Source organism: Musca domestica, unplaced genomic scaffold, assembly GCF_030504385.1.
Source record: "Musca domestica strain aabys unplaced genomic scaffold, Musca_domestica.polishedcontigs.V.1.1 253, whole genome shotgun sequence".
Lineage (NCBI taxonomy): Eukaryota > Metazoa > Arthropoda > Insecta > Diptera > Muscidae > Musca > Musca domestica.
In genome coordinates, this window is record NW_026712281.1 from 550,762 (window position 1) to 573,086 (window position 22,325).

The window sequence follows — 22,325 nt, forward strand, 5'->3', positions numbered from 1 at the left end:
TTAAAGTAGCAGTCTTAATGGATCCTCGCTATTTTATTGGTTCAGAACTAGTGAATTTTTTTGGAAGGACTTTAAGATACAAAAAATGAGTTTTTTAAAGAATAACATTCTAACCAAAATTTTCTAAATATTTTTTTTTCTTCAGAGCTATTTGCCAATAGCACTTTGTGCAGAGTTTTTTGAGCTATAATTAGGACGATTTTTAAAAGAATATTCCTTAATGACAAAATGAGGACATATAATTTTTCAAGGATTAAATTTTTCAATGATAAAAATGAACATATTTGCAGATTTTTTTATACCCTCCACCATTCTATGCAGGGTATATTAGTTTTCGTATAGCCCCCCTAAAACGGTACCTCCCGATATTCGGTATTTTGATGATTTCAGCAGCATTAATCACCGGAATCATTTCAAATTTCGTATTTCTTAATGGTTAATGAAAAAATCGTAAGCAGGTCGACGTTTTCGTATAGTCCGAATATAACTGTTTTCATTTAAGAGGTATTTTTCGATTTTTTTTTTTTTTTGAAAAATTTCAACTTCCTTCTATTACAACATATGAAAAAACAAAATCGTAAGCAGGTCCACGTGTTCGTATAGTCCCCATATAACAGTTTAAATGGTAGTTTTCGTTTGTTTTTAATTTTTTTTAAGTTAATTCCAAATAGTGGAGGGTATTAAAAGTTCGGTCCGGCCGAACTTAGCTGCTTTTTTACTTGTTTCACATTATCTAAGATCTGAGATAAAAAAACTGCAACAAAAGCACAGGCCATAATTTTTACATTTTTTTAAATTTCATTGAATGAATGCAAAGAATGTCGGAAATATCATCAAATTCTATAATAAGTTTAGATTAGTTCGAATTGGTCACCTTTGGCACGAATTATGGCCTAAAAACGGTCAATGAAACCGTCACATGCTGCCCGAATGTTGCTTTACGGTATTTTGACAGTTTCCCGGCGAAGCGCTTGTTTGAGGTGATCGATACTTTTGTATTTTTTAGTGCCAACCTTACTTTCCAAAATACTCCAGACACAATAGTACAACGGATTGGTATCCGGAGATTTTTGTGGCCATTGTGCGCTGGAAATGAAGCAACGAACTTAATTTTGTAACCATAGTGCTGAGTCCTGTAGGAGTGTCCAAGGTCTGCGGCCAAAATGTTTGCGTGTCCAAGGCTTTAATATACCCTCCAGAATATTTTCGCGATAATATTCGATATTTATTCTGATGCCACAGTCGATTAATACGAGGGGAGAGCGACCATCGGCTGTCATGGCGGGCCACACCATCATCACCATGGCCGGCGCTTGAGTTTTGGTGGCCAACCGAAGGTGCACATTTTCAGCTGACCTCTTTGGCAAGTAAACACGATCATTTTGTTTTGTTGTTGTTTACAAACTGCTGGACAACGAATGTTTTCTCATCGGAGAAAACCAATTTCGATACTTCTCCATTTTCGGACAAGCGAAGCAAATCTTTAGCTCTTTTAAGTCTATTTTCTTTCTGTTGCAGTGTAAGTTCTTACACTTTTTTGAATTTCCATGGCTTTACCCCGAGCTCATTTTTCAATATTCGCCGAATGGAATATTGCTATATGTTCTGCTCACGAGGCATTTTTTGGCCACTGCGATGCGGGTTTCGATCAAGTCGCATCTTTTCTTTTCCAACCATTTCTGTTGCTGTTTTCTTCAGTCCACTTCCTTGACGTCGGGATAACGAGCGATGATACGAGACACAATAGATATATTCACATTAAAATGCTGGAGTGCTCTAACGATAGCCACTTATGGTGCTCCAGCCAAATATAAAGAAATCACACTATCACGCTTGAATTTCATCACGAATAACTTTTTTTGTGAAAAATTCTCACCAAAATGCTTTTGTACGCTTATAAACAATATAATGAGCTGTCACTGGAATAATTTTAATAGCTGTCGGACGAGTGGCTTAGAAATGACGGTAGTCTGAAGTTGGTTGCAGTTTTTTTTTTCATTTCACCCTGTAAATATGATTTTTTAAATGGCTGATAGTCCAAGAAACGTGTTTTTTTTAAATAGGACCAATTTTCCTGAATTTTTAAGAATATTCCTTCAAAATACTGCTAGATTTTCTTTTTAAGAATGTTTCTTGAAGGACCAAAAAAATTCAATGACAAATGTTTTTAAAAATAATTTTTCAAGGGCCGACCTGTGAATAAACGAGGTTTGTTTTTAAGAATATTTTTTTAAAGGACAAAAATATCAATAAACGTGAATTTATATTAAAAAATCCAAAAAGTAGGGTTTAAAAACGTTCTCTAGGATCTGCTGACAAAAATCGTGGGTTTTTCGAAAGAGCATTTCTTCAAGGACCAAAATAAAAAAAAATAAAAATAAACAAAAGACCCAATGACCAAAAGTCATGTTTTTTTAAGTATCATTTTTTTAAGGACCATCTAACCAATAAATATTTTTCAAGATGCAGCAACCCAATAAATCTTAGGTTTTGAGAATATTTGTGGCAGGAGAAACGCACGAAGAAAATAAAATTGTCTATGATATTGAAAATATTTTTTCAAAGATCATTTGAATGAGTTTTTTTTAATATTTTGTCGAGGCTTAATTGCCACCGATAAGCATTCGTGATTTTTATAGTTTTTTGAAAGGAGGAGGTCAACATTTATTTATTTATCAATTTTTTGAAAATATTTTTTCAAGCATTTGTATTTTTTGTGTTTTTTTTTTTTTTTTTTTTTTTTTTTTTTGGAAGATAATCAGAATTCATGTATTTATCAGTATTTTGAAATCATTAAAATCCGAACAAGAATATTTCCAACATTCTGGAATATTTATACCCTACACCACTTATTGGTAAGGGTATTATGTCTTTGTGCATTTGTTTGTAACAGGCAGAAGGAAGCGAGATAGATCCATAGTTTCTTTGAGGATCTCCATAGAATCACTTTCTGAGTTGATTTATGCCTGTCAGTCCGTCTGTCCATGTATTCTTGTGAACAAAATGCAGGTCGCATTTATTATCCGATTGAGATGAAATTTTGCACAACTCATTTGTTTGGCCAAAGGACAAACCATATTCAAATTGGAGATAATTGGTCAAAATTTAGATATAGCTCCCATATATATCTTCGTCCGATTTGCTTTTTTTTGTACACCAAACGTGTAATACCAGCCCGATAAGTATGTAATTCTGCACATACAACCAAATTAGGCCTGCAAATAAGTATGCCAAATTTAATCGAAATCGGTTCAGATATAGCTATAGCTCCCATATATATTGTTCATCCGATTTGTTATTTTTGTCTTCCGCAGCTGTAATATGCACTCTGTAACAACAATATTTGAGGAAATATATCAAATACAGCTTAGAAATACCTTTGCTAAATTTTATCGAGATCGGTTCAGATTTGTATATAACTCCCATATATAACTTCGTCCGATTTACATTTTACTGTGCACCAAACGTCTAATATTTGCCCAAATGGGAAAAAATTTGGCACTTACAACCGAATTGAGTCCAGAAGCTAGTATGTCAAATTTGGTGAAGATCGGTTCAGATATAGCTATAGCTCCCACATATATTTTTCATCCGATTTCAAGTATTTGTTACCCACAGCCGTAATATGCACTCCATAGCAACGATATTCAGGGAAATATATCAAATAGAGCTCAAAAATATCTTTGCCAAACTTTATCGAGATCGGTTCAGATTTGGATACTAGCTCCCATATATAACTTCGTCCGATTTACCTTTTATTGTGCACCAAACGTCTAATATTTGCCCAAATTGGATGGAATTTGGCACTTACGACCGAATTGAGTCTAGAAGCTAGTATGTCAAATTTGGTGAAGATCGGTTCAGATATAGCTATAGCTCCCATATATATTGTTCATTCGATTTCAAGTATTTGTTACCCACAGCCGTAATATGCACTCCGTAACAACGATATTCAAGGAAATATATCAAATACAGCTCAGAAATATCTTGGCCAAATTTTATCGAGATCGGTTCAGATTTGGATATAGCTTCCATAAATATTTTTATCTGATTTCAAATTAATTTTGCACCAAATGGACAATACAAGTCCGAATTTAAAAGATACAAATGCTTTGGCATATTTAGTCCTTTGAACTTAAAATTCTGATTATAATCATAGCGTGTATGATTGAATTCTCCCATAAAAATTTTTAATTGTTATGTGGAGCTCTACTAAATTAGCAAAGTGGTGTAGGGTATCGAAAAGTCGGCCCCGCCCGACTTTAGGACTTTCTTTAATGGTTTTCAGAAATGAGATTGATCTGCCCCTTAAACATGGATTTTTCATAAAGCCCTTTGAAAATTCAGCCATTGAAAGAACCTTAGCGCTCTTTGGTTTTTGAATCCCTTACAAGCCTTCCCTCAGCTCAGACGTCTTCCTAAAAAATATTATTGAACTATTTTCTGTGGCTAATTTGAACATTCAGTCATTTCTGCTTCAATAAACAATTTAATGATTTAAAACATTTCCATTCCATAGATTTTTCATTTCACTTCCATCGGGTTAATTATAACTACCAACTACAAAAACAAAAACAACATAGATAGGTCATGTAAATATTTCCAATATTGCATTGTTAATGTTGCCAAAAAAAAAAAAATTGGAAAAAACCAACGAGGCAAACGGACGAAACGAAATGAGCCCATAATATTTGTTCATCATTCAATTTCTTATCTCATTTCCTTCGACACAGAACAATATTGAATTCTCATTGTTGTTAAAAAGATGACGATGCTGATGATGATGATGGAGAAGAAAAAGGAGGCGGGCAGAGGGAAAAAATTGAGGAAGAAGAAGAAACTGAACAACAACAACAACAGTTTTTGGCTCTTTGATATCAAATGACCTAATTTCAATGTGTATTCATGTTGCTGCTGTTGTTGTTGTTGTCAAGTAGAGAACAAAAGTTCATTTCAGTCCATGTCAAATAGCCCCATCCATGCCTCCCCACCTCATTCGATTTTATGGTCCAATTTTTATTTAAATATCAATGCCAATTTTATGGAAATGTTAAGAAACCTCATTGAAAATTGGCCTTTTCAGCAGATCTGAGCCAAAAAATGGAACGCAGAGCGCAGAGTAGAGGCAGAAGTCGAAGTAGCTGAAATAAGAAATGAAGCTGAAATTGCAAATGAATTTTAGATGTGTTGATATTGAATTGGAATCTATCTATTCGTAGCTGTTTTCTTTTTTGAATTTCATTGCTAAGGTGGTCACTCAAAAGTTGGTAAAACAAAAGAAGAATATGTTAAGTTTTTCGGTGGTTTGATGGATGGCTTGGGTGGGTTATGAAATAAAATTAAAATTTTTTGAGGATATTTGAAGCAATGGTAAAATGTATGTGGGTTTAGCTCCGAAAGGAAAAATAAGTTTTTAGGTCAAACCTATTTTGTGACTGGAAAACACTCTTTATGAAATCTTCAAAAAAAGCTCTTATAATCCTTCAAAATTACACTGTGCGACAAAATTATTATTTTTTTCAAAAATGACTTGAAAAATATAGCAGATTATGAAAGTAAGGCCAAACAAGTAAAAAAGCTGTAAGTTGTATGAATACGGCCGGGCCGTATTCAAAGTTCGGCCCGGCCGTATTCATAATTTTAACAATTTCCAAAAAAATAAAATCCGTTAAAAATCCTGTTAAAATCTTAAAAATACCGAATGATGCCGTATATTAGGGCCTATACGATGACTTGGACCTGCATAGACAACTTTTGTCACAAGCTATTACAATATTCATATGCGAAACTTGAAAATCATCAAAATACCGAATATAGGGAGGTACCATGGGGGTTATAAATCGTAGACCTGCACAGAAAATTTTCTGTCATAGGCTGTAGTATTCATTACGAACTTCAAATACCAAAATTGAAATTGAGTAAAATTATATCAACCTACTTCATTCCGTTCGGAAGCTAGAGTGATTTTCACAGACGGACGGACGGACATTGATTAAATGACAAACTTAATATACCCTCCATACTATGGTGGAGGGTATAAAAAGAAGACAATTGCATCGGCGTTTTAAGAGATTACATCACAAAGTAAATTGAATGGAAGGGGCCAGTTCCTCCTCTTCCACATTTTTTGAATGTTTACGGTTTAAGATTTCCCCCAATTCTTACGTTTTAGGTACACATATTTAGGCAAAATTACTGGAAACAATACAAGGACTTTTTTTGGCCAAAAAAGTAAACCCTAAAGCGAGTGATAAAAGGGTAATTTTTTATAGAAAGCATCAAAAAACTGCATCTTTCTCAAAGGCTAGGAACTGATAAATATTAACACTCTTTGGAGCTAAAGCCATACTTCATGTCAGTTTATGTGTTAGAAGAAAGATGTCAAAGACAATATTATTCGGCATCGAATTCCACTATAAATCACAAAAGAAAAGTAAACTCTATTTCAGTTTTCTATGGGGAAAAAAATTGCATCGATGTTGACAAAAAAATGCGAAAATATTTCCTAATTTTTTTTTATTAATTTTTTTTACGGCCTCTTCACGAGTTGATACATGAAAGTAACGAAAAATTTCGTTTGAACTATGGACCTACATCCAATTTTTCTTTCCAAAAATATTTCAACGTCTCCATAAACAAACAATTATACCACATATTTTCCAAAACCATCACCAGATACCAACAAAGACCTAATTTTCAAATTTCGGGATTTGATCTCTATTCCTTCACCAAATACCCAATTTGTACCATTTAGTACTTTTCGAACAATTGTAGCACTCATTTCCAAAGCTACTTCCATATCTTAACCACAGACACCAACGCTGACATCAATATCAAATTTCAGTATTTCAGCTCCATTCCTTCACCCAATACCAAATTTAGTACCACCTCCATATCTCAATTTTAGATGCAAACAGAGATCTCACGATCAAATTTGAGGATTTTACCCCCATCCCTTCAGACAATACCAAATTAAGTACCTTTTAAGTATTTTTCGTACAAATATATGGGCATATTTCCAAACTACTTTCCAAACGACACTAACAGTGATATCTATATCAAATTTCAGATTTTTATCTCTGTTCCTTCTATCAAGACCAAATTTATTACTATTCAGTACTTTTCGTACAATTATAGTGTCATTGCACAATGGATCCACATGCAATTTTTCTGTGCTAAATCTATTTCAACGTCTCCATCTTTAAACCCTAGAAACCAACAGTAACCTCAATATCAAATTTCAGAATATCAGCTCCATTACTTCACCCAACACCAAATTTAGTACCATTTAGTACGATTCGTACATATATAGAACGTATTTCCAAACCACTGACAAAACCCAAACACAGATACTGTCGGTAGTCTAAATATGAAATTTGAGAATTGTATCTATATCCCTTCACCCAACACCAAAATTTGGTACTATTAAGTACATTTCGTACAATTACAATACACATTTCCGAAACAAAGTCCATATCTCAGTTCCAGATACCAACAAAGACCTTATTATGAAATTTTAAAGTTCCAGCTCTATCCCTTCAGCCAATATCAAATTTAGTACCATTTAGTACTTTTCGTTCAAATATAGGACACATTTCCCAACCATTGCCAAATCTTAAACACAGATACTGTCGGTAGTATAAATATCAAATTTCAGAATTTTATCTCTTCTATCCCTTCACCCAACACCAAATTTAGTACTATTAAGTACTTTTCGTACAATTATAGTACACATTACCAAAACCATCTCCATATCTCAATTCCAGATACCAACAGAGAGTTCAATATTAAATTTGAGGATTCCAAGTCAATCCTTTGACCATTACCAAAATTTAGTACCATTTAGTACTTTTTGGACAATTATAGTACATATTTCCAAAACCAACTCTACATCTTAATCCCAGACACCAACAGTGACATCTATATCAAATTTCAGAATTTTTTTTATCTTTTCCTTCTACCAAGACCAAATTTAGTACCAATCAGTAATTTTCGTACAATTATGGTACCATTATATAAAGGATCCACATCCAATTTTTCTGTTCAAAATCAATTTCAACGTCTCCATCTTTAAACATTAGAAACCAACAGTGACCTCAATATCAAATATAAGGATTCCAGCTCTAACCCTTCATCCAACACCAAATTTAGTAATATTTAGTACTTTTCGTACAATTACAGGGCGAGATAAAAAAAATTGCAACAAAGTCTAAAGCCATAATTTTCGTATTTTTTAAATTTTATAGTCGGAAATAGCATCAAATTTTACAATAAGTTTAGATTTATTCGAATTGTTCACCTTTGGTACGAATTATGGCCTTCAAGCGGCCAATGAAACCGTCACACGCTGCCCAATTGTCTGCTCTGCTCTGTTGGTTGCAGTTTTTCATTAAGTGTACTTTTCGTACACTTGTGGTACACAATTCAAAAATCACAAAATGTTCCGAGTTTGGTACCGTTTGGTACAGTTCCCACAATTAGTACACCTTTTCAAAACCAGTTTTATATATAAATCGTAATTTCCCACCCTTATTCTGATACCAAATTTCAAGTTTTCAGCTCTATCCCTTCACATAGCACCAAATGGTACTATTTTAGAAGTTTAGTATTATTTTAGAACTTTTCGTAACCTTAATGTTCCGATTTTCAAAAACGCTTTGGTACATCTATTTTAGACTGCATCAGAGTCCGTCTGTGTAAATCACTCTAGCTTACGAACGAATTGAAGTAGATTGATAAAATTTTACTAAAATGTATATTATATCTCCAGGACATATTGATATTGAAAATGGGTCATGTAGACCCACGTTTTGGTATAGACCCCATATAACGGTACCTCCCGATATTCGGTATTTTTATGATTTTAGCGACAATATTTATCAAAGTTGTTTCAAATTTGGTATATGAAGTTCCTAATGAATACTACAGCCTAAGACAGAAAATTGTCTGTGCAGGTCCACGTCTTCGTATAGCCACCATATAACAGCATCTCCCCCTATATTCGGTAAATTGATTATTTTAGCGACATTATTCATCGGAATTGTCTCAAATTTGGTATTTGAAGTTCGTAATGGATACTACAGCCTCAGGCAGAAAATTGTCTGTGCAGGTCCATGTCTTCGTAGAGGCCCCATATAATGGTACCTCCTGTTACTCGGTATTTTGATTATTTTAGCGACATTATTTATCGGAATTATTTCAAATTTGGTATTTGAAGTTCGTAATGAATACTTCAGCCTAAGACAGAAAATTGTCTGTGCAGGTCCACGTCTTCGTATAGCCCCCATATAACGGTACCTCCCGATATTCGGTATTTTTATGATTTTAGCGACATTATTTATCGGAATTGTTTAAAATTTGGTATTTGAAGTTCGTAATGAATACTTCAGCCTAAGACAGAAAATTGTCTGTACAGGTCCACGTCTTCGTAGAGCCCCCATATAACGGTACCTCCCGATATTCGGTATTTTGATGATTTTAGCGACAATATTCATCGAATTTGAAGTTCCTAATGGATACTACAGCCTAGGACAGAAAATTGTCTGTGCAGGTCCACGTCTTCGTATAGCCCCCATATAACGGTATCTCTCCCGATTTTCGGTATTTTGATTATTTTAGCGACATTATTCACCGGAATTGTTTCAAGTTTGATATTTAAAGTTCGTAATCAATACTACAGCCTAAGGCAGAAAATTGTCTGTGCAGGTCCACGTCTTCGTAGAGCCTCCATAAAACGGTACTTCCCGATATTCGGTATTTTTATTAGCGACATTATTCATCGGAATTGTTTCTAATTTGGTTTTTGATGTTCGAAATGGATACTACAGCCTAAGGCAGAAAATTGTCTGTGCAGGTCCACGTCTTCGTAGAGCCTCCATATAACAGTATTTCCCCCTATTTGGTATTTTGATTATTTTAACGACATTATTCACCGGAATTGTTTCAAATTTGGTATTTGAAGTTCGTAATGGATACTACAGCCTAAGACAAAAAATGTTCTGTGCAGGTCCACGACTTCGTAGAGCCTCCATATAACAGTATCTCAACCTATATTCGGTATTTTGATTATTTTAGCGACATTATTCACCGGAATTGTTTGAAATTTGATATTTGAAGTTCGTAATGGATACTACAGCCTAAGGCAGAATTTGTATTTTGATGATTATTCACCGATTTTTTTTAAGTTTCGCATATAAATATTGTAATGTCTTATGACAAAAGTTACCTATGTAGGTCCATGTCGTCGTATAGACCCTAAAATAACAGCTACTTTAGGCATTTTTTAAGATTTTAGCAGAATTTTTAACGGATTTTATTGTTTTTGAGAATTGCCAAATTCGTGTTGCCAAATGGTGGAGGGTGTTCAAAGTTCGGCCCGGTCGAACTTGAAGCTTTTTTACTTTTTGTCCAATACAAGGGAATCCATTTTTAGTACATTTTAGTACTCTTCCTACCCTTTTAGTAAAAATTTCCAAAAACACCAAAAAGCTTATAACACGCCTTACTCACACACCATTTCTGACCTTTGTGCAAAATTTCAAGATTCTACCGTTACCCATTTCGTCTGGACGTTAATTCTTGGTCAGTCTCTCAGTCAGTTATTTCACTGCTCTTCACTATTGAGTATTTCCGAATTTTTTTTTTTCAACTCTTCATTCGAGCTGTTATTTTCACCCAAAAAATTCAAGATTTAAAGTAATTACAACAAAAACAATCTAACCCAGTAATATATCTATTTGTTATGTAAATTGAAAATATGTATGTGTGTATGTATGGTGGGCAGGCACTTAAGCCAAATACTGATTTCTCTGGCATGTGACTTGTACGCACTGAACAAAAATTTGAAATATGTTCGAGTTGACGCCAAATATCCTATCTCGAGACTCGGGCAAATCCTCGAGATACCCTGGTATGATTACCAGTTTTGTTTGTGGCTGCTGTGTGTGTGTGCTGCTACATTTTTTTGGTTTTGTTTTTGTTTTTATTCCGGGTGTTGGGCTATTTTGAAAAATTGTTAACTGCGTAACTTTATCTTCTCCAATTATCTCTATTGTGGAATTTCTTGGCATTGCTGTTGCTGGGCCTTCTTTCGGTTACTCTTAGCCTTATTTATTTCTATACAAAATAGAACGCACACACACAAACGTATTCTTAATGTATGGATGTGTATGTATATATAGATATGCATATTGTAAGTGGGCAGGCAAGTAAGTTCGAATGTCTTTTTTGTGTTCTGTTGTAAACAACAATGGCACACAGAAAAAATATCCTGAAGGTTATTTTAAAACAACACACAACACAGAGACTAGCCCACATCGGGCATAATTGAGGCACAAGCAACCACACACACACCCGCACGCACAGTAAATGCAGGGCAAAAAAATCCAACATATAATTTTATGTTCCATCTCCATCTCAGAAGGCGAAAAACCTACTATTACACATAAGTCCTGGCGAAGGACAACTCATTTTCTTGCCAACGACAAGACTCAATGGCAGAAAACATCGAAAGATAAATAATTATTTTGAAAAGACCTTAAAAATATAAGTAATAAGCTATTAATGAGAACAGCGAACATTTGTGTGATATGAGAGGTACTATATCCTATTAAAATAGTTGAGGTTTACATCACTTTTCCCCGATTTTTTTTTTTTTTTTTTTTTTTTTTTTTTTCAATGAAACCATCAACCCATTAGTGTCATCAAACTTTTCCCATAGTCAAATCTGCTGTTAGTTTGTTTCATGTCGTACTTACCTTATTGCTGCGCAGTGTCACTTTGCCACCACAACGGGCACAGCATCGGGTATTGCAGTAGTGACAGATATGTCCAACACCATCAGCAAACTTAGTCTTCAGACAAATATGACACGTTGCCTCAAGTTCGATGCCAGCTTTCTTTTGCTGTTCGGAACGCTGTCGGATTTGCATTTCCAGTGACATGACCTCATCTTGTTTTCGTCTGAAAATAAAAAAAATAAATTTTTAAAAAATTAAATAAAATAAATATATAAAATTGTCAAAAAAACTAAGACTGCTGAACCAAAAAATTGCGGACAAAGCCTAGAAAAAATATTTTTTTAAAAATTCATGGCCATGAATTATGGCAGGTCCTAGAAAATAAAGCAAATAAATCAATTTTTTGAAATCATTGAAAATATAACTGAAACATGGTTATGGCGATGCCTTAAAAATATTAAACAGGAAACCCACTAATTATTAAATTACTAACAACAATAAAATTTATAGAAAAAAACCATTAAAATATATTGATCGGAATAAAAATATATATAGAAATACTTTTTTTAACAAGTAAAAAAGCAACTAAGTTCGGCCGGGCTGAATTTTTAATATTCTCCACCATTAGGAAGGAACTTGAACTATTAAAAAAATACTAAAAATACCGTTCTACCTTTATATGGGGTCTACACGAAGACGTGGACCTGCATAAGTAATTATTTGCCAAAGGCTGTAGTACCCAAATACGAAATTTGAAAACAATTCCTGTGAATAATATCGCTAAAATCATCAAACTATCGAGCGTCGGGAGGCTGTAGTACACATTACAAACATCGAATACGAAATTCGAAACAATTCTGGTGAATTAAGTCGCTAAAATCATCAAAAGTCGCTAAAATCATCAAAATACCGAATATCGGGAAGTACCGTTATATAGGGGCTATACGAAGACGTGGCATGGACTGTGGTACCCATACCAAACATCGAATACGAAATTTGTAAAAATTTGGGTGAGTAATGTAGCTAAAATCATCAAAATGCCGAACATCGAGATGTACCGTTCCATAGGGGGCTATACAAAGACGAGGACGTGTATACGAAATTTTTAGGCATAGACTGTAATACCCATTACAAACTTCGAATACGAAATTAAAAAAATTCGGGTGAATAATGTCGCTAAAATCATAAAAATACCGAATTTGGAATCGTGGACAGACATGACCCATTTACGACCTTCACCTGCGTACTGGAAAAATACACATGTGTTTAAAATGTTAGCCTTCTATCTCAATTCGTTCAAAAGATAGCGTTTTGACAACAGACATACAGACGTATAGACAGGCACACACACAGACCGACGGACATCGCCAAATCGTCTTAGAATTTTACGCTGATCGAGAATATATATATTCTTTATAGGGCCTATCTTGGATCTTTCGAGAAGTTATAAACGGAATATACCCTCCATAGAATGGCGGAGAGTATAAAAATATATTGACATTAAATATTATTTTTTTTTTAAATCCAAATCTATGATTATCCATTCTTCATACCAGATCGTCTGTTGAAAAAATTTTACGAGAGTAATAATTATAAAAAATTTTGACCCTTTTTGGGGAGGTACATTTTCTAAAATGGCCATAATTCCCTAAATTTTGACATTTTTGGGGTTCTTATATTTTTTCATTGAGATTTTTAAAGGGAAAAAATAGGGTATTTTAAAATGACCATAACTCCTTAAATATAGACTTTCGGGGTTTTGAGCATATTTTTTCATTCAGATACTAAAGGTGGAAAAATTGGGTATTTTAAAATGACCATAACTCCTTAAATATTGACATTTCGGCGTTTTTAGCATCGTTTTGATTGAAGTTTCTTTATAGCCTGTTTTAAAATGCTCATAACTCCTTAAATATTGATATTTCGGCATTTTTTCCTTCAGATATTTAAGGAGGAGAATAGGGTATTTTAAAATGGCCATAACTCCTTAAATATTGACATTTCGGAGTTGTTAGCATATTTTTTCATTGAGACTTTTGAAGAGGATAAATAGAATATTTTGAAATGGTCATAACTCCTTAAATATTGACATTTTGGAATTTTTAGCATATTTTTCATTCAGATATTTAAGGAGGAGAATAGGGTATTTTAAAATGGCCAGAACTACTTAAATATTGCCATTTCTTGGATACATAGATATTGGTCCTTGAATCCGTTTGAATCGATTCTGTTCAGAACACTGAAATAGCATCAAATTTAGAAAAACATTGTTTCGCGAAGACGGTGTTAAACATACTCAGAAGAGAAATCTCAAACCTTGCTGGAGGCTGGCTAATTAAAAAAAGTATAAAATTTAGAAAAACTTTAGTTGGCTTAGCCGGTGTTGAGCACTCCCCAAGAAGAAAATCTCAAGCCACTGTAGAAGGATTCACAATAAAAAAAAAAATCAAATCAATTTGAAGAAACTTTTTTCGCAAAGACGGTACTCAGAAGAAAAAATCTCAAGCACTGCCGGAGGCTGACTACTTAAAAGAAACATACAATTTAGAAAAACTTTATTTTGATGTACTGAAGAGAATCGGGATACACGAAAAAGATAAATGCACATATTGTAGCATAATTTGGTATATTTCTATGTACTCCCACAATGCGCCCTTTTCCGACTTTGGAGGGGGGTAATTATACAAAATTCGGGCACAACAAAATCTATTATATAGATATAACCCCTGAACCCCTGATAACAGATCTTGTGTTAGCAAAAATGTGTGTATGTGTAAAATTTGAAGAGAGTTGGACGCTTATTTTGATTTATTTGATCGTTTTGTTTTGTAAAATCTTGAACACTTAATGGGGGGATGTACCAGAAGAAATGGTCCGATCTCTATCATCTTTATAAGGGATCTTGTGTTGATGGAAATATTGTGATGTGGCAAGTCTGAATGGAATCGGATGTTTATTTCACGTTTTATGAGCTTTAGGGATATTCAAAATTTTGACTCTTTGTGGTGGATTTACCAGAAGGAGTAGACCGATTCATCCCATCATCACAGCAGATTTTGTGTTAGTAGAAATAATGGTGTGTGTAAAATATGAAAAGAAACTAGTGCTTATTTCGGTTTTTTTATCGTTTTGGTTATTTTAAATTTTGAGCCTTTGTGGGAGAGGTACCAGAGGTAACGGTCCCACCTTTACCATCTTTATACCAGATCTAGCGTTGATGGAAATATTGAGATTTGCCAAGTTTGAATGGAATCGAATGTTAGTTTTGTGTTTTATGAGCCTAGTGGATATTGAAAATGTTGTAGGGGAGGTACCAGAAGAAGTGGACCCATATATTCCATCTTCAAACCAGAATTTGGTTTGATCAAAATGTTGTGGTGTGTGTAATTTGAAGCAAAGCGGCCTGTTACATCACATTTTACAAGAGTTATAATTATTAAAAATGTTGACCCTTGTGGGGGAGGTACTTGATGGATATTGTCGATTTTCCTCCCTGAACTAGCACTGATGCAAATATATGAGGATTTGCAAAGTTGGAGTGAAATCGGATTATCCTTCCCTATTCTTTTGTTTTTTTTTTTTTTTGAGTTTTGCCTTGTTAAGGCGAAGATCATATGTTTATGTTTATGTGTTTATTCCTATTTCGAGACTGGATGGTCTGAAATTTGCAGTGAAAGTGGTTAATCGGCTCATCAGGCATTGATGTGAATGATGGCTTACAAGGGCCGTTCTCTGGAAAGAAGTATTTATTAAGATGTTATTGCGATTAAGCATATGCGAACACTAAGTTCCACTCAAGTTCTATTAGCAAATATTTTTTTGAAAATATCGACCGTTTGTTGCCCTGCTCGATATTGCCCATTTCCAATCTCAATTTTACTTTGACAATAATATTACGATACCCCATGCTTCCAAATCGAATGCCAATGCCAAATCGAATATTCCCTTCGCACCAGCCAGCCACAGGGATGGACGGACAGACGTACATCACTAGATCGTCTCCAAATGTCTTGAAACTGGTTCGGCCCAAAGAGGCCTGGGTATAAAATCGTTATTTCTATGAGGCACTTTTTTGCCGTATCAAATGATATATACCCTCTGTAGCCATATGGCTGAGGGTATGATAAGACATATAAAACCAGTAAAAAAAAGTCTTAAAGTCGGACGGGGCCGGCTTTATGATACCCTACACCACTTTGCTAATTAAGTAGAGCTCCGCATAACAATTAAAAATTTTTATGGGAGAATTCAATCATACACGCTATGATTAAAATTATAATTTAATATGGGTAACAAATATAACAAATCGGATGAATAATATATATGGAAGCTATAGCTATATCTGAACCGATCTTCACCAAATTTGACATACTAGAGTCTAGATTCAATTCGGTCGTAAGTGCCAAATTCCATCCCATTTGGACAAATATTAGATGTTTGATGCACAATAAAAGGTAAATCGGACGAAGTTATATATGGGAGCTATATCCAAATCTGAACCGATCTCGATAAAATTTAGCAAATTTATTTCTGAGCTGTATTTGATATATTTCCCCAAATATTGTTGTTGCATAGTGCATATTACGGCGGCGGTGGACAAAAATAACAAATCGGATGAACAATATATATGGGAGCTATAGCTATATCTGAACCGATTTTGATCAAATTTGGCATACATATTTTCAGGCCTAATTTGGGTGTATATGCAAAATTCCATACAATTCGGGCTGATGTTACATGTTTGGTGCACAATAAAAGTCAAATCGGACGAAGATATATATGGGAGCTATATCTAAATTTTGACCGATTATCTCCAATTTCAATAGGGTTCGTCCTAGGGCCAAACAAAAGATCTTTGCAAAATTTCATCTGGATCGGGCAATAAATGCGACCTGTACTTTGTTCACAAAAATACATGGACGGACGGACAGACGGACATGCATAAATCGACTCAGAATGTGATTCTATGCAGATCATCAAAAGGAACTATGGGTCTATCTCGTTTCCTTCTGCTGTTACAAACAAATGCACAAAGACATAATACCCTGACCACCTTGTGGTGTAGGGTATAATGAAAATCCTTCGAAAATTGTAATAATTTGGAATTTAATGAAATATAAGGAATTTCAACTAAAATGTTTCGAATTGCTTCTGCAAAAAAATGTTATGCCTCATTTTGTATAAGATATTGAAACATACTTTACGATCTCCCCAATGGCGTCATTGTCATTGTGCAATATTTCTTCCGAATTATTTCATAGTTTAAATCTTACTCACCGCATAATTTCATTTTGCTGTTCCTCCTCCTGTTTCTGGCGCCTCAGAACGTTTTCGATTTGCATGCGTTCGTGAGGCGTGAGATGTGACAAATCTGGCATGTCATCCATTTTGGCGAATCGAAATGATGCTGCTGCTACTGCTGATCAGTATGTCTTCAGGATTAATGTAATGTGTGTGTTTTTGTTGTTGCTGTTATTTGTATTTTCTATTATTCCAAAATCTATAAATGGAATGTAGTTGTTGTTGTTGTTTTGGTATGGTTTAATTTATGATTTGTTTTTCTATCTCTCTACACTTCTCAATAACTGATGATAATTTTTTGTTTAACTATCAGCCAAATATTATTATTATTGTTCTGGTTGTTGTAGTTGTTAGGGACATTTTGTTGGACTCGGTTTCATATACATGTATGTGGGTATGTATGCGTGTGTGATGTAATTTGAGAAGTAAATTATATTTTGTGGATTTCTGTTTTTTTTGCAAATGGCAAATGGAGAGAGGGGTTGCTCTTTTCTCTTGGTTAATTACGTATATTTTTTGATGCTTTGGTTTTGTTGCATTATTCGGAATAACTAGAATTTTTTTATTTTTTTAATAGTTGTTATGTTTTTTTTCTGGTTGATTTTTTTCGGTAAGGCTTAAAGCTTTTCTTGGAAAAATAAATATATATTTTTATTTTTTTTGTTTTTAATTATTTAACTAAAATGTTTCCTCCTTTAGTTACTTCGTTGATTAGTGGATTTAATTTTTGGGAATTTTTGTTTTTGGTTTATAAAAAAAGAATATATTTTTGTTGTTGTTTTTTTTGTTTTTGTTTTTAATATAAGTTAGTGCGTTAGATTATTGGTTAGTTGTTGTTCTTGTTTTTTTATGAAATCGTATGTTCCTTCTTTTCATATAACTTGGCTTATTTTTATATGTATGTATATATTTTGTTTTTGTTTTTTTTTTAAATTTATTTAAATAATAATGGAAGAATTTATTTTGGTTTAGTATAATTTTTTTCTTTAATATTTTTAATATTAAATAAATAATATTTTTTTAATGTTGTATTTAAAGCTTTTAATTTTTGTTTAAATTTAAACTAGTTTTTTTATTTATTTATTATTTTTATTTTTGGTAATGTATAGTTTCTCCTTTTTTTGTTATTTATAAATCTGTATATAGTTATTAATTTTTTAATAGATTTTACTAAATTTTTTTCAATTTGTTTTTTTTTTGTCCAATATATTGAGTTTTAGTTGTATTGTTATTATTTTTTTAAATCCTTTTTTTCTTGTATTATTATTATTTTCAATATGTTTAATTAAATTTTAATTCGAATTCAGTTTAATCACAGACTAAATTTATGGAATTTTTTTATTCAGAGTTTTTTTTTCTTTTTTATTTTATTAGAAAAATATTATTATTATTATTTTTATGGGTGTGTGTGTGTGTTTGTTTTGTGGCCTTTGTATTGTTTGATAATTTATTGTTATTAATTTTTAATTTTTTGTTTTAATTAAATTTGTTTTCGTTGAATTTGTTCGCTTGCCATTTCCATATTTACAGAACGCGCTGTGTGAATGAATGCTGTGGGATTCGAAATGAAGTTGTGGTTGTTGTTATGTTTGTTGCCTGAAGGATTTTATGTTGTTTGTTTAACTCCTTTTGTTTAGTTATTGTATTTGAGTTTCGTTTAATATTTTTTTGTTGTTGTTGCTCATTGCAGTTTGCATTTGGAAAAAATTTGTATTTGTTTTTTGTATGCAAATGTTTATTTTAAAATATTAAATAATGTATTTGCAGTTGCGGTAAAAAAATCCCCAATATGTTTTTGGTGAATCTGAAAAGAAGAAGAGGGAGAAAAGGGTCAAATAATCATTTGGAAATTGACACGAATTTAAATTTTATTATAATTAATATAAATTTCAAGAAATAAATATATTCATTAACAATTTCAATTTCGTTAAGTTAATTATTTCTATTAAATTTTAAATTAAGTATACATTACAATTTAAAAAAAAAAAACACACCATCAGCTGGTCCAAGGAACTTTAAAAAAAATTGCTCTCTTAAACAAGTAAAAAAACATTAATTTCGGCCGGGCCAAACTTTTAATACCCTCCACCTTAGGGTAAAAGAAACATCAGAAGAAATGTGGCAAAAACCATTAAAATTCCAAATATAGGGAGGTGCCGTTATATAGGGGCTACACCAAAAGGTGGACCTATAATTACAATGTTTTGCCACACGAACTAGAACCCATTATGACCCACAAATACCAATTTTTAGACAAATCAGTGAAAAAATGTGGCAAAAACAATCAAAATACCGAATATCGGGAGGTACCGTTATATGGGGGCTATATCAAATCATGGACCCATGCATGCAATATTTCGCCACCGAAGCTGGAACCCATTATGACCAACAAATACAAATTTTTAGACAAATCCGTGAAAAAATGTGGCAAAAAAAATAAAATACCGAATATCGGGAGGTACCTTTATATGGGGGCTATACCACAACGTGGACCTATACATGCAATGTTTTGCCACACGCTCAGGGACCCGTTATGACCTACAAATACCAATTTTCAGACAAATCCGTGAAAAATGTGGCATAAATCATCAAAATACCGAATATCGGAAGGTACCGTTTTATGGGGACTATACCGATATATCTCATTTTCAATACCAACCATCCTAGACACAATGCAAATAGCTCTGCTAAATTTTGGCCCCCTACGTCAAATAATGTGGGCTGTATCGTGATTTCAACAGACAGACAGACGGACAGACAGACAGACGGACATCGTTAAATCGACTTAGAATTTTATGCTGATTATGAATATATATACTTTATGGGGTCTAAGACGAATATTTAAGGATGTTACAAACGGAATGACAAAGTTAATATACCCTCCTTTCCAAGGTGGAGGGTATAAAAATAATTGTAATAGACCATGGTTCATGGAAAAATATGATGGCCTCGTCATCTACACCACCAAAGCATAAATATTAAAAACAAGAAAAAAAAGTTGGCCGGGCCGAACTTTGAAAACCCTCCACCATTTGGAACGAATTTGGCAACTTTTAAAAACAAACAAAAAATAAATAAATAAATAAATAAATTCCTCAAAAATTCTGTTAAAATCGTAAAAATACCGAATGTAGCCGTTATATTAGGGTCTATACTACGACATGATCCTGCAAAGGCAACTTTTGTCATAAGCCATTACAATGTTCAAATACTAAACTTGAAAAGTAAGTCGGTGAATAATGTAGCTAAAATCATCAAAATACTGAATATAGGAAGGTACCATGGGGGCTATACCAAAACGTGGACATGCACAGCTACTTTCCTGTCATAGGCTGTAGTATCCATTACGAACATCAAATACCAAAGTTAAAACATTTCCGGTGAATAATGTCTCGAAAATCATCAAAATACCGAATACAGGGAAGTAAACTTATATGAGGGCTATTGGAAAACGTGGACCTGCACAGACAATTTTCTGTCTTAGGCTGTAGAATCCATTACGATCTTTAAATACCAAATTTGAAAAAATTCCGATAAATATTTTCGCTAAAATCATCAAAATACCGAATATTGGGCTTCCGTTATATGGGGGCCATACCAAAACGTGGCCTACATGACTCAATTTCAATTCCAAAAGTCCTGCAGACATAATATACATTTGAGTAAAATTTTATCAATCCACTTCAATTCGTTCGGAAGCTAGAGTGATTTCCACTGACGAATAGATGGACAGACGGACGGACATCGGTAAATCGACATAGAATTTTATACTGATTCAGAAAATATATACTCTGTGGGGTCTAAAATCTATATTTCGAGGTGTTACAAACGGAATGACAAACTTAATATACCCTCCATACTTTGGTTTGATAACAATATAGTACCATTTCGTTGCTTTTAGTAATTTTGGTTACCTTGAAGTATGAATTTTTAAAAATCTGCACTTATTTCATACTTTTGCAGCAATAAGTACCATTGTGCAAAATTTTGAGCGTTCAGCTCTACCGATGGCACAATAACAATTTTGAAAGTCTTAGTATTTTTGTACCTTTGAAGTCCGAACATAGAAAAGATCTTTCCTTATATTACCCGATTTTCCAAAAAAATCTCAATACCAGCGCACGAGGGGTGAGTCTCATATAAATTCTCTAGCATTAGAACACTCTGTAAACGTTTTTATAGCCTGTTAATACATTCGGTTGGTCACCAGAACTCAAGCGCCGGACATGGTGATGGTGTTTGCCGCCATAACAGTTTCCTCGCTTCATTTCCAGCGCACAAAGGCCACCAAAATCTCCGGATACCAATCCCTTGGACTATTGTGTCTGGAGAAAGGTTGGCATTAAAAAAAAAAACAAAGTGTCGATTGCCTCAAGCAAGCGCTTCGGCGAGAATGGGCCAAAATGCCGCAGAACAACATTCGGACAGCGTGTGGCGGTTTCATTGGCCCTTTGGAGGCCATAATTCGTGTCAAAGGTGACTAATTCGAGCAAATCTAAACTTATTTTAAAATTTGATGCTATTTCCGACATTTGTTGCTTCATTCAATAAAATTTAAAAAAAAAAAAATAAAAATTATGGCGTTTGACTTTGAGGCAATTTTTTTTTTTATCCCACCCTGTACATGACGTTGTGGGTCTAGATCAATATTTCGAAAACTATACAATATTTTAGAATTTGGAAATTAGAAAACATTGTTTTTCGCCATGAAACCCGAATTCAGAATAACTTTGCTATACCTGTAACCGAACATGATCCATACAGGTCCGCGTTTTCGTATGGCTCCCATATAATTGTAACTCCCGATGTTCGGAATTTTTACGTTTTTAACCACATTTTCTAATATTCTTATATTTTCTATATTTTTAAATTCGCTATTTAGAGTTTATAACGGTTTCATCCTAATGTGGCAGACTATTATCTAGATCTTCAATAGCCCTATGTATAATTCCCTATATTCAGCGTTTTGAAGATTTTAGACACATTTCCTAACGGAGTTACTTAAAATTCAGTATTTGGATTTCGTAATGGGTTCAATTCCCGTAGCAGAACCATTTCTATGTAACTCAACGTTTTATATAAACCCCATTCTCCCAATTTTCGGTATTTTGATAATTTTACCAAACTTTTTTACAGAATTGTTTGAAATTGAATGCTCCTTATTACAGAAGTTCCCTCGAATACTAGGATTTCGGGATTTACAGACATGTTAGCTAGAGTATAAATGTGAGAATAAATATGGTGGAAAGCATAAAAAGTTCGGCCCGCCCAAACTTAACTTATTTT

General features: G+C 33.5%; 1 protein-coding gene and 1 long non-coding RNA gene across 2 annotated transcripts in view; both read right to left on the minus strand.

Moving 5' to 3' along the window:
• LOC101889564 (uncharacterized) overlaps positions 1-18,121 on the minus strand; it is a 164,796-nt gene extending 146,675 nt beyond the window's left edge. The window contains exons 1-2 of the mRNA XM_059123878.1: positions 17,016-18,121; positions 11,757-11,961 (exon numbers count right to left, since the gene is read on the minus strand). Of these exons, the coding sequence (XP_058979861.1) occupies positions 11,757-11,961; positions 17,016-17,125 (315 nt within the window). The 5' untranslated portion in view covers positions 17,126-18,121. The remainder of the gene's footprint in view (positions 1-11,756; positions 11,962-17,015) is intronic.
• Positions 18,122-18,442: 321 nt separating this feature from the next.
• Positions 18,443-22,325, minus strand: part of LOC131803007 (uncharacterized) — a 44,078-nt gene continuing 40,195 nt past the window's right edge. Inside the window, exon 2 of the long non-coding RNA XR_009342439.1 lies at positions 18,443-18,843. This is a non-coding gene — a long non-coding RNA (uncharacterized LOC131803007). The remainder of the gene's footprint in view (positions 18,844-22,325) is intronic.